Genomic DNA, 13,508 nt, shown 5'->3' with positions numbered 1-13,508 from the left:
CCATTCATTTGACCCTATTTTTTTTTTTGCCACTAAATTACTATTTATGGGAAATGGCCAGCAGGTAAACCAACCTCAATTCTGTCTACTTCCTCCACTTCCCCTCCTTGCCCTATCCCTGTACTCCTACTTCAATGCTCAGCTTTGCCCATTTAGAGACAAAATAATACGCTAATTTTCCATTTCACCGCTTTAGTAAATATTTCATGGGTATCAAACGGAAAGAATAGGGTGCCCATTTGTCTCTCCTCAAGAATATCTTGAGCTGCAACAACCTACAGTGCAAAAATCCAAAGGTGGCTCCCAAAATTCAGGTCTGTACCAGGTGGCTTTCTGCCTGCACCTTTTTGAGGCAGCATGGGTTGAACCACTTGCAATTTCTCTTGTCCTTCCCTCATTCTTATCCTGATGATGAGCAAGTATCAGAGGAGGTCATGGCAAGCAAAGCTTTGAATTCAGCTATCAAATACATAATGCTATTATAATCCCCAGGTAACAAGTATGGTACCTGCAGCTCTGTTTGGAAGAAGAACTTCTGTGGACACTGTGTGCAGTCATAGATCTTGTCCTCTTGTCCATGGGCTGAGAAAATATGCTGCTGCAACTTGTTCGCTTGGACAAACACTGGAATATTAGACAAACAGTAAGCTTGTCATTATTTCATATTAGAAATGAAGAGCTTTTTGTAAACAATTTCCCATAAAGACTCAGTAATTCCAAGAGGTAAAATTAGGCTGGTACACTCTGATTTTGCAATACACTGTTGCTATAATGGGTACCAACAAACACTATTTGTGTACAAAGTGTAATCCTTCTTCTAAACTGAATGGACTGGAAGAGATAAACAAAGAAAAAAAAAAGGACACTAACAGAACAACCAATGAAGATTTCAAATTTAAAGAATTTAAAAATGCCATTTTCTCTTCAGAATTACTTCTTCATACTTGCTACGCTTTGATTGAATACATACAAAATATATTTCCTAGCAACCAACAGGTTTGAAAAGCATAGATGCCGAAGTCCTGTTTACTCTGTGTGCCTAAAGTTAAAGCTAACAAACAGCTCTGTATTTAAATGTGTTAATGCTAAAAATTATATCCCACAGCTACACTGGGGCAATGTCTATAAATGTGAAACAGAACTGCAGGTAAATTCTCTTTGGATACTTTAAGATCAACTCTGCCTACACACTGAATGCAAGGGTTTCAATAATATAAACATGTTCAATTTTAATGACTACAAAACAAGGCCCTAAGACTGTGTAACAGTTTACCTAGGAGACATACTATTAATAATTAAATTGTATATGCCAGAGGCAGTGTTTGGGTTGGCAGCACTGACTTCTGATGGATGCCTGGTGCACTGTGACCTAAAAAAGTTTGCATCTACAATATTAATCTGTATAGGCAGGGAAAGGATTTATTAAAGATGCTGGCATTTGACTTTGACTCCACTCCTAATCATTAAAATTATTCTAATTGCAAGGCAACAAAAAACATCAGAATATTGTTCTTCTGAGTCATACATTTTAATCACATTTCTCATTACCTTCAAAAAAAAAGATCAGATTCCATTTTCCATATAAAACTTACAGTGGTGATTTCTACTTCTTGTTAATATTCTAGCAAGACATGCTGAAATAATTTAATGGCATATTGCTAATAAAACACCATTGTTTATGATTAATGCTCGATGTCTATTTACCCCATTAGCAAAAAAAGAAAAAGTGTTTCACACAGATTGGAATCGACATATCTCCGTACTCTTTAACACATTTTACAAGCCTACTGGCTGAATCACGAAAGGTTTAGTTTTATCACTGTTCTTGCTCATAAGAAGAACCGTAAGTGTGTACTCCTTACAGATGAAGGCTTTTATATGGCACTTAAAACTCCCTCAAACTTGGAAATTGAAGAACCATGCCATTACACTAAAAAAAGATCACTTCACAATGTGTACACAAAGACATGTGAAAAAAATTAGTAGATTTGGTATAAAAGTAAAAAAAACACCAGAACACCTAACTGAAAGAATTATTGAACACAGGCAAACTGTTTATGGCAGTACTATCCACCCTCAGACATTACTACGACAAGCTGTGCAGCGAAGATGAACAATGCATTTTTTCAAATTTTATAACCCACAGAGATGTGTGAAACCTGAACACAGTGAGGAAATAATCATCACCAGTCACTGTATCTGAGCGATGAAAAATAAATCTTTAATTTCCCTCTGTAGTGTGCACTTAGGTTTTATTGGGAGGGGAGCTGCCAAACAAAGAGAAGTAAAATGAAGATATTAAAGGGTCTATTTGCCCATCAATGAAAATCCTTCACTCCCATTAATGGAGAACAGAAGTCTTGAATGGCTTCCAGAATTAGCATGCCATTGATGCGAGAATACCCAAAGTGTGTTTTGTCATGTTTGTGATTATCTTTGATTTTCGTCTTGTAAAGCAAAATTGGGCATGTAAGCTACATATTAACGCTTATGTTTTAGGTTATCATTTTATGAAATGTTCCATTAAAAAGTCCTTAAAAAAACTCACAACAACTCTGTAGGCATCCTTTTAATGTGTTTTCATTTCCGACAACAGCATTTTTCTGTTCCTCATTATGGCCCAAACACTGCAGTGCTCAGCCCTACTGGGTCAAGTTATTTTCTCACTTGGGTTTTACTACTGAATAACACCAATGACTTGGGGAGGATTATTCCACACTTGGACTTGTGTCGGGGGAGAGCAGAACTTGACTTGTGGGAAGACAGCATGGTTTGCTTTCTAAAGGCCATTAACAAGGGTGTTTCTTCTCATCACAAGCCAACAAATACACACAAGTGGGCTTTCTGACCCAGTCAGAGGAGAATGTTGCTGCACAGGCTACGTCTAGCAGCCCTTGCCTGTGGGGCCAAGTTCTGCTCTGACTTATATTGCTTTAGATAAAACATCCATAGCTTTAAAGCACAAATTTATGGGCAATTTTAACCTCTGTGAGTTTGGAACATGAAGGTAATGAATGTGACACCATGGAAGGTAAGAGATTATCACTTCTGTAACTACGAGAAACTCAGACTTCCAATAGAAGAGCTTGAAATACAGTTCTTACAGATGTCTGAACTTCTGAGCTCAGCTTTCTAGATGATTTCTAATCAATATTACCAATGAGCACAAGTGTAATGTTCCCTTCTAAAACTGACCTAAAGCCAGCACATGACACAGGTGTAAGTGGACTTCTGCACATACAAACTAAGGGCATTACTGGGTCAAGCAGTGATCTTCTCCTACCTGTAAAGCACACTGGACATTTGAAGGTACCTCCCATGCCTTCAAAGCTGTGCTCTATCAGGTGGCACTGAAGTTTGGCAGGAGAGTCGAACGTCTGATTGCAGAGTTTGCATTCATGGTTCAGTCCTTCATCTGTGGAAGGAATCAAAGGAACAATGAATTCATCACAGCCCTTACCAGTTCAACACAATCTATGCACTGAAAAGACTTTTTTTGTTTTCCTAAGCTCAGGAAACTGGGTGCCCAAAAGCACTTTCATCTGCTTATGTGTTCTTTTACCTAGAAGGTTTCAGAATGTGCAAAGCTTAACTGGGCATTAAGAGCATGGATTTCCCACATACAATTACCACCAAACAGGAATGTAGAGCATTAGACTTCAGTAGGAAATGATGAGTTGGACCTGAAACATCATCTTTTAGCAGAGTCACCTGATCACAACCAAGTGCATTTGTAAAACAGTGCATGAGGAATTTAATGTTGATCACACATCATCCTGCCTACCGCAGGTAAGAACTGTGAACGCAAACATTTTTGGCACTCTGGGTGATGTGAGGTTTCTTGTAAAACCATCATGATAAGGGAGGGTAGTTTATACACTCACATCACTCCTGCTCCATGTTTAGTCCCAGAGGCATACATACGTGAAACCTTTTGCAAGGGACAGGATTTCCCAGCTCCCTTTCTGACAGTTCTAGATTTTTTTCCCTTTACTTGCATTTCTCCTCTTAACAGTTCAGGAAAGTCCCAGTGCGTCTTCTGACGCAGCTTTCCCATCAAGGTCCTGTGGCTTTAAAACCCTTCCCACTCCCTGCTGCTTGTTCCTCTGCTTCCTCCCATTGTCCTCTGAAGGCCTGCTGGTGCCTGGCACCAGGTTCCCTTCCTGAGAGTGCTGCAGGATTCATCCACTCCGCCATGAGGGCAGTCAACGGCTGTCCTACTTAGAAACAGTTGCTAGGTAAGAAGTGGCTTCCAGCCCTGCTGCAGAGACCTCAATTCCCACAACGCTGCTTAGAAAAGGTCCTTCTGTATGTCACCGGTGTGCTACACGAGTAGCATTGATCTCACAGGTAAATACTGTATCTGATTATTAAAAGTCAAGTGGGAATAAAATGCTTGGTGACTGGCACAGCTCCCTACTGTTCCTCAGGTAAAAATGAGTGATTTTGGAGAGCGCATTGCCCACCCCGAACACCGAAATGCCACGCTGCCTACCTCCTGCCAAACAGAGCACTGCCTGCAGTGATTAGTGACCGTAATGACGGACTTTGCAGCTGGCAGTTGCTGTAGGTGGTGACAGCAGAGAAGACGTTTTGTTCTGCACACAACAATTCTTCCCATCAATGTAAGGAAAACATGACACACTGCTTGTGTGGTTGAATGGGGCCACATATCTTCTCAAAATGATCTTTGGTAATGTGTCAGCATTGAAAAAGATTTCAATGTGAGCCTTCAGCTTTCACTTCTTGTTAGTCTGAAAGCTAAATTTAGCCTTCGTGTAAGTCATGGCATCTTTGTTAAAGGATGGGAATCTGTGGGCTATAGACAGCACAAGCCAAGCCTGGCAATGGTGATCATTCTGCAGATGGGACTACTGAAAACTACTGTTGTGTGGTTTTCTACGAGGTGTCAATGAGAGGGTGAGTGGCAAATGAAAACCAGCAGACCCAAAAGATTTAGACAACATCAGGATGGAGTGGTGGGGTGTCTCCTTCAGAACAAACAGGTAAAAATACACAGACTTCAAAAATTTCTACTCTGACAACAGTTCTTAACAGGGGAGCTCTCTCTCCATGGAACAGCTAGCTCTCATAATGTTCATGTATACAGGGCCTTCACTGCCTTTCACCGTAAAACCATGTTTTCACTTAGTTTCTGCAAGAGTAACGTAGGATCCCATTTTGGCTCTTTAAAATGGACACATTGCCATGTGGCCATTTTTAAGAGTGTCCTGTCTTCCTGTTAGTCTTAGTGCGACAGAGTGATGCCATTAATTTAGACCCACCGAAGATGGCCATCAGCACAAACTCAGACAAAAGCTCAGGTCAATCTTAGCTCTCTTGCCACTATGGCCTTTCTGGAGAGACTAGAATATTGAGGCAGCGGAGCACAGGCTTCTGAGGTAGGTGTCCCAGTGACACTGGTAGTCAGGTATTACTGGCTGAACATCCTCTGTGCAAAAGACTCCCGGGGCAGATTAGGGGTAGGTGACACCTTCTCATCAGATAGGTGACACCTTTTGTACCTGTTTATAGACGTATTAGCAACTATTTTTCAAATATATGCTATTTCCTTAGCAGGGAAAATTTTAGCAGATTCTCAAGAGTTGCCTGGGATTTGGGATTTTCCACTGCCACAAAATCCCTTCCAGTGTGTTATGCTTTTGCTGCTGCTGAGAGAAGACAAGTATGGCCCACACAAGCACTGTCAACATGCGGAACATGAGGGAAAAGAACCTGGCATGCACCAGTCTGTACATTTATGACGGACGGCCACATCCTGTGAGGCAGGCTGTATGCTGCGCTCTCCCAATGGGCAGCAACCCACAGCTGTGGGCAAAGCTGCAGAACAGTGTACTGAAAAGAGGAGGAAGGCTCAACAAACCATATATAAATGCCTCTTTTTCTCTGAACTTGCTAATCATTTATGAGGAATATACACACTGCCACATGTGATCAGATAATTTCTCCTACATCCAGATCGTTGCTATGGTCATTACCAAACAGATAGTTCTAAAGACAGCACTAGTCCCCACAAAGGGTAATTATGGGCTAGAAAGCCTGTAGGGTGAAGTTGCTTCATCAAATGTTTGTGCTGACACAGCCAGCCAAAGCAATTAGGACAAAGGGAGCTCCATCTCAGGATCTTCCACATGTCAAGGTGAAGATAATCGATGCCAATTCTCAAATCATGGAGTTACTGTTGGCAAAGTGTAAATGAAACACGCTAATCATTCTTGAGCATGGGAACACTAAACAGGGACTTCTTCAAACATTCCAAGGGAGAAAGTCTTCCTGAAAAGAAATATTTTTATATGGAGCTACAGAAGACAGAGAAGGCTTTTTTATCTTTCCATTACCTTAGCTAATGAGGAAATAGTAGGAAGAAAGGCATGCACTCCTGATGCTGAAGCAAAACTAATTTTAGTTACACAGTATTTGTACTTGTTTAAGAATAATTGAACCCCATTAACTGTGATTCTATTGTATTTCCCATATCACTCAGATCTGAGGCGATCTCCTGGTCACAAACATCAAAACCACTTTGATTACTGTATGTTGCAAATCCAATTTTCCTAAAGGCTTATAAACAGGGTTTGAAAAATCCCCTCACCCACTCGCCTGGGGCAGATGGGAAACTTCCCCAGGCAAGAGACATCAATTTGTGCAGAATCTAAGCTTTTTCTTAAAAATAAAATGTTTTTAGTCTCCGAGTTCTAAAGACCTCATTTAAAATATGACTACATTTGTATAACTAATAGAATAATGTTTTTCGAAGTCCTACTGTTCAGTGAGTTATGAACACCTTCCCTCACATTCTTTTTCACCTATTTTGCGCACATCACTTGATCTGTGCTACATCCTAGGAACAAAGGACAAAATTCCAGTCCTTGAATTCAAGAATGTGAGACCAGCATGATTTAAATCTAAGGGAGATCGATAAGGTTACAGTATTGGCAGAAGAGTCAGGAGTGCTGGATTCTGTTCCAAACTCCGACACTGACTTGCTTGTATCACCTTGGGCATGACAGTGTGGCCTGTGTTTCTCAGACTACCCATCTTTGAAGAAGAGATGTTAATTTTTAATTTCTACTTTAATAGGCTGACCTAATTAGTATCCCTTCAGACTTTTAATACAACTGGGACAGCAAAGCTGGAGAAGAGTCTAGGACTAGTTACCATACACAGAGGACTTCCAGAATCACTGCCATTTGCCTTTGAAAAGGTTGAAGAGAACATGTCTGGCACACAACTGCCTGCTTGCTTAGATCACACAGCACTGCAGAAGGACAAGGCTTTGTCCCTGTATTCTGCTCTCCATAGAGAATTTAAAAGCACAACCAGTATTTTATCTCCCACTGGCATGAAAGAGCCAGGGTGTGGCAGCTCTTGCAAAGGTGTCAGATGCGGAAAGGATGCAAAAGCCTCTCCTTACACGCTGGCCCCTGTCTAGCTCTTCAGGTTTGGCAAACAGTTTGATAGGGTGCTATGGAAGTGCAAAATATGATATCATTAATAAATAAAGGCCCTGTGAAATGTCACATTTTCAGTTTCCATTGGGGATAAACCTGAAATGGAATGCAGTGTCAGATACAGTCCAAGAGGCTCGCCTTTCCTGTACAACAGAGCTCTTGCTCTTATGTGGGGAGAAGAAACAGGGGAAAAAAAAGGAAGGAAAAAAGTGCTGAACGACTTTAAAAAATTCAATCAAAATAATCTGCTCTTTGGAAAGGTGGCGGCTGACAGTAATTGGAAAATACTGTCTGACTCATTTATTAAAGTGAGATTCAGAGTCAATTGATTTAATAACCATTAGAATATTCTATTAAGGATATAATAGGTTGGCACAGCCCTATTTTTTATTAAGAGTTATAGGTAAGAAATAAGCAATGCTATGGAATTTTAGACATTGCTATATGGATTAGACTGAAAATATGGCTTGCAAAATAGGTATAAAAGCAGCAACTATCAGGAGGAGGAATAAGAAAGTACATTACGTTGCAAATGAGTTAGCTGAACGATGAAAAAGAAATGAACCTTTAATATAAAGCGTTCACTTTTCCAAATCTAACAGTAAACTATGCACTGCATTCCCTGATGTTGTACATTGTAAAACAAGTCAGCACGTCCTTCACATTATGGGTCCAACAACTCCATAAGGAAGGCAAGAACAAAGTACCCACTGTACAGCACAGAACTGCCACTTACTGTTGCCTTTACACGTTTAGGATATGAGTTTGGACGTGGTTAAGAACCTTGTATCATGGATGAGGATGGTTTACCCACTGGTGGTTAGACAAATGAGTTTGATGCTTGCAGAATTTCTGTGTAAGTAAATTACTTTTCATTTGTAATCTTTATTCAGATAGTGGGAAAATGTAAACATGAATCAATTCTAAATAAATGCATTTACTATTCATATAAATGTTTAATATTTACACAAATCTTCAGTGCTTCAGTGGGGGTAGGTAGATTTTAATTGAGGTGCAGCCCATTACCTCAGCAGCTAACTTGATAACCAGCTATAAAAGCAAACAAAATCAGTCTTCGTGCTGAGCATATGCTCAGATTTGGGGATCCTCTGTCTTTGCACAGTCTACCCATGCTGCGAAGTTATTGAGTAATTTGTAGTGCAGGCAAGATCCCCCCCACTCGCACCTTGACTTGAGGTGTGGACTCAACACACAACTTGTTCATTTCAGGGAAGGTCCTGACATTTCAATATACACTTTAAACAAGTGAAAGCCTTTAAGCAGCCTCTAGACCATGTGTCCCATGTTTATGCTTCTTGCTCTTCAATAAAAACAAAACTAGAGCAGCTACAAGCAAATGTTCACTCGCTGACTTACATGCAGCTGTTAAGTCGGTAACCACTGGGGGCCCTCTTATATTGTCTGATCAACACTACAGCCATTACCGAGTACCAATTTGTAACGGTTTATAAGTAACTTTTTCTCTTATTCGCCCTTGAGATTGTCCAGAAGGGTCCTTCTGTCTTTTACTCTGAATAAATATATAGGCAAAGGTCCAAAGATGATGATGGCCTCCCGGTATATCATCATGAGGCTGGGTCCATGCTCAAAAGCATCTGCTAAGAAGTAGTGTAAACTGTGCCCTCCACATACAACACAGGAAAGAAATGGCCTGCAGCCCCTGTATTTTTTTCAGGTCTAAAGCGTGCATCGTTCCCACATTCAATGTGTTTTCTTTATCATTTTTTTTTTTTTACCAAGTAAAACATGCCCCTAAACCAATTTTTCCTTCACATTGCTTCCACTCTTCGCTGAGTTAATTTTGCAGCACACATTTATTATAAGCCAGAGATCTGAGGAGTAAGGAAGGAAAGCCAAGGATGACAGCTAACCCCTCGGCTACAACACTTCACACTGAAAAGCAGAACAAAATACACCATACAACACTATAATTTGCAGAGTATACAGCCATCCTTGCTTCCTAGCTTATAGTGCTGTGTTTGCCTGCATCTTTTTGGTTCTGTGGGACACGCACCCACACACTCATCAGCCACTAAAGAATCTCAGTCCTGCTCGAAATTCAGTCTTAGGCCTCACTATTGTGAGTAAGCGTATACAAGTCTCCTCACCTGCTAAGGAACACACAACACCTCTTCCAAGCACGGAAGCTGAAGTGAAAGAGTGCTTGAAGTCTCCAGCACCACGTTCATAATTTTCCCTGATTGTAATAGTGCTTCTGTAATTTTCAGTTTCTCAAGAACTATCACACCCCACATTCCCCCATGAAAAGCACTGTCCTTCATGGTGTTAATTCTGGAAGCTGCTGTGGAAAGCATGGGAATGCCATGCTTACCCCAAACATAAGAAGGATGGGATAAGCTGTTGGAATGGGTCCAGAGGAGGGCTACGAAGATGATCAGAGGGCTGGAGAGCTGGGGTTGTTCAGCCTGGAGCAGAGAAGGCTCCAGGGAGACCTTATAGCAGCATTCCAGTACCTGAATGAGGCATACAAGAAAGCTTTGGAGGGACCTTTTACAAGGGTGTGTAGTGATCGGACTAGGGGGAATGGCTTTAAACTGGAGGGGGAAGAATTAGATTAGACAGTAGGAAGAAATTCTTCATGATGAGTGTGTTGAGGCCCTGGCACAGGTTGCCCAGGGAAGCTGTGGATGCCCCATCCCTGGAGGTGTTCAAGGCCGGGTTGGATGGGGCCTTGGACAGTCTGCTCTAGTGGGAGGTGTCCCTGCCCATGGCAGGGAGGTTGGAACTGGATGAGCTTTAAGGTCCTTCCCAACTGAAACCATTCTATGAGTACAGCGATAAAGAAGGACACATAGTAAAGGCAAAACATACAGCTGGAATTTACAGCTGTGAGAGCAACCTGTCACGGGAAAACCAGGGTTTTTTATGAAGTCCTACCTAACTGATGGTTTAATCCTGATGGGACAGAATGGAAGACTGGATGGAAACAGAGAAAAAGTGGTTTACCCTGTTGTGTAGAGTGCAGATCACCTCGTGTTTGGAATTGGGAGGGCAGGGGAAAGAAATACCTTCATTACCCTCTTGGCACTGTTATCCTTCATTTCCCTCTTGTGCCACACACTACTGCTTGCATAGGTAGGCTGGCACAGTGGTCTGTGTTTACTCTGAATACCACTTTTAACTGAAACCATGATGTTAGGCTAGAGACTTGAAGACTCAAAACATCAGGCTGCAAAGTGAACAATGTCTCTCTCCTTGTTTTTTTTTTTAGTTCGGGATGATAACTGAGCAAAACCCAGCCCATGCCTGAGGTAGACAAGATACAAGGAGCAATCCTAAACTCTCGAGTCATCAACAACTGTAGCCTACCAAGGGAGAAATTGAGAACAGGCTATCACTCTGCCTTGAATGATACTGGCCAACATCAGAGGGAGGATGGGATTCACACTGTGCTGTCAAGGCCGTGCCATAGCAGGTCCCAGCACACCAGGTAGGAAGCCTTCTCCAACACACAGGGAGTAAATCCTACAGCCTTCTGCAGTGTATTGCTTAAACTGCAGCAAAGGGTGCTGACTGATGGAATGACAGAAAGCTGGGATCCACCTCCTCAATTAAAGCAAAAGTTCGTCTCTCCAGGGCCAGATTTTGAAATTAGATTTGCTTAAGGGAAAGCCAGTCTACTGCATCTTTCATTCCACTGTATTTTTGTCTGAAGCAAGGGATGCATTTCACTTCACCAACTGTTCACTTTTTTGCTTGGTTGCACTCACTTTGGCTGCTTGTAAGTGAACTCTTCTTACCACACGTGCCTTGTATGTTCTATTAAAACCACAAATTGTCTGGCTTCAGTAAGGCTGGATGAAGATAAAAGAAGGCCAAGTGGCAGGGTCTATCTCTTAATAACTGTCATGTTTTCAGCTCAAGTAAGAACTATTTAAATGCAGCAAATGCCCTCTCCACCAAACAACAGCATTTTCTGGGCAACTGGCTATCAGGAGAGAGTTCAGGAATTCAGCAACAGGACTATTCACCAACTGATGGGACATGCATAATTTGCTACTCCTTGTCTGTAACTGCACCAGGAAAAGGTATTAAAATTTGTTCAAAAAAAGTCTGTGTTGCATCGGGTAGCTATACACATTACAAGGTTACACTCCATCACTGCAATAAAATCCCATTTGATAGAGCTTATTTTGGAAGCAATTTTACCACGGGATATAAAAAAAAATGTAAACCAGTAGGAATAAGCTGAGTGGTATGAGTTATTTGTAGCCAGACGATCCAGCTCAACGTTTACCTTTTCAAAAAGCAGTTATTGCTCACTGATTAAAAACTTGGAGACTGATCCTTCAAATGCTGGCATAACTAGCTCAGGGGAGCCGGCCTTCTGTCTACTAGACTCTTGTCTCGACTTTTTGCAGGACTAAATTCTGCCAAAGTGTGCGAGGTCACACCTTACACTACACATCAAGGTACAGATTATTATCTGCATATTATATATAAAGAAACCAAAACCCAGAGCTGCTAAACGTCTATTTCCCTTCTCAAAATGAGAGTGAAAACTGTCTTACTAAATTCCAGCAGATGAACAATCAGGTCCTGCTTAATCTGCCCATCGTTATGAGAACAGTGTTGGAATTAAGATCAGAATTAAGTTTTTCTTCGTTCTTTTCCATGAGATAAGAGCCTGTTTCTGAGAAGAAAATTTTTTGGACCAAATCTTCTCAAGTAAAGTAAAATTACAATTGTAATGGCTCGGAGATTGCTTGAGCAAAGCAGTTATTAACAATTTAATCAAACTGTAGGGGGAAAACCTAATAAAAATGTCACATATGTATTCAGAAGAATTAAGAACAGTAAAATATAAGTAAAACTTTTGTCTTTTTTAGCACTGTTAATTCAATTTCATTATTTTTGTTCACTGTGTAGGCTACAGTTTCTTTTTCTTGAATTTGCTTTCTGTTCAGAGGACCAGCTTTCTCTGTTATTTGATGTTAAATGCCTGCCGGGAATGCCCACCATTTGGGACTTCCGGAACAGGTGAAGTACAGGTATATCTACTTTTAAGTTTTGCACAAAGAAAACACAAATTATTAAACTAGGAGAGGATATTTCATGTTGCTTAAACTAAATGCAAGCTGTTCCAAATTTAGGGATACTGGGAAAACATCTTGCATGGAGACAATCAAAGTGTCAATATTAATTCTACACCACAGTGGACCAGCACTAGAAATTATGTTTTGTACACAACTCCCATCAGGTGTTTCTTTTATTCTGAATATACAGAAAGGGTCAGAGTTGTCTTCCTTCTTTTGGCATGAACCCATTAGATGTCTGGAAGATAAAGTCTCTAAATGCTTAAATGCTTTTTACCCAACCTACAAAGAATTGCCTGCTTACTCTTAAAAGAAGTGGAAAAGAAGAGTGGGATAGGATAGGATAGGATAGGATAGGATAGGATAGGATAGGATAGGACAGGACTTTTCTGTATTCCAGGAAATTTGAATTGATAGCATAAAGAAATAACAGAGCTCCTCATGTTTCCTAATACATCAGATACTACTGATGGTTTTTTTCCAAATCTGAATGCCATTATATGAGTCAAAGATTGTTTCGCATCTTCTTACATAGGTGAGGGACGCTTTGAAATGAGAAGCAATTGCCGGGGTATTGATCCAGCTCTTAAACTCATTTAGGGGTGTATCAACTTCCTGCATTCTTTCCTCTCAACCTTCATCTCCTCTCTCCAGCCCTCAGAAAAATCAGGGAGGAAGAAGTGGTTCAAGCCGTTAAGGCCCTCAGGTCTATACTGATAACTGGGCATTTAATTAGATTCTTTTCACCCGAGCAAACTGCTTTGCCAGTTAGGGGAGATCTCCTTGTACAGCAATGTATTAAAATGATTAAGTCTCCATTTAATATAAAGTACTATTTATATTGCTTGTCTGACTTAGTTTGCTATTTTATTTAGGAAAGCATGAGAAAGCTCAATTTTAATTTGCACTAACCTTTCCCTATCTCTCTCTTTGATCCTGCTGTAAAGCAAGCAAGCAG

The 13,508-nt window shown here is 40.8% G+C and overlaps 1 protein-coding gene across 10 annotated transcripts in view; it reads right to left on the bottom strand.

Moving 5' to 3' along the window:
• Positions 1-13,508, bottom strand: part of ZNF521 (zinc finger protein 521) — a 235,871-nt gene that overhangs the window by 28,858 nt on the left and 193,505 nt on the right. For all 10 annotated transcript variants that reach the window (XM_054058508.1, XM_054058509.1, XM_054058510.1 and 7 more), the window contains 2 exons: positions 3,284-3,415; positions 509-624 (listed from right to left, as the gene is read on the bottom strand). In XM_054058508.1, coding sequence (XP_053914483.1) covers positions 509-624; positions 3,284-3,415 — 248 coding nt within the window. Of the gene's footprint in view, positions 1-508; positions 625-3,283; positions 3,416-13,508 lie in introns of those variants that run through there.

Source organism: Cuculus canorus, chromosome 2 (assembly GCF_017976375.1).
Source record: "Cuculus canorus isolate bCucCan1 chromosome 2, bCucCan1.pri, whole genome shotgun sequence".
Classification (NCBI taxonomy): domain Eukaryota; kingdom Metazoa; phylum Chordata; class Aves; order Cuculiformes; family Cuculidae; genus Cuculus; species Cuculus canorus.
This window is presented reverse-complemented; position numbering and strand designations above follow the sequence as displayed.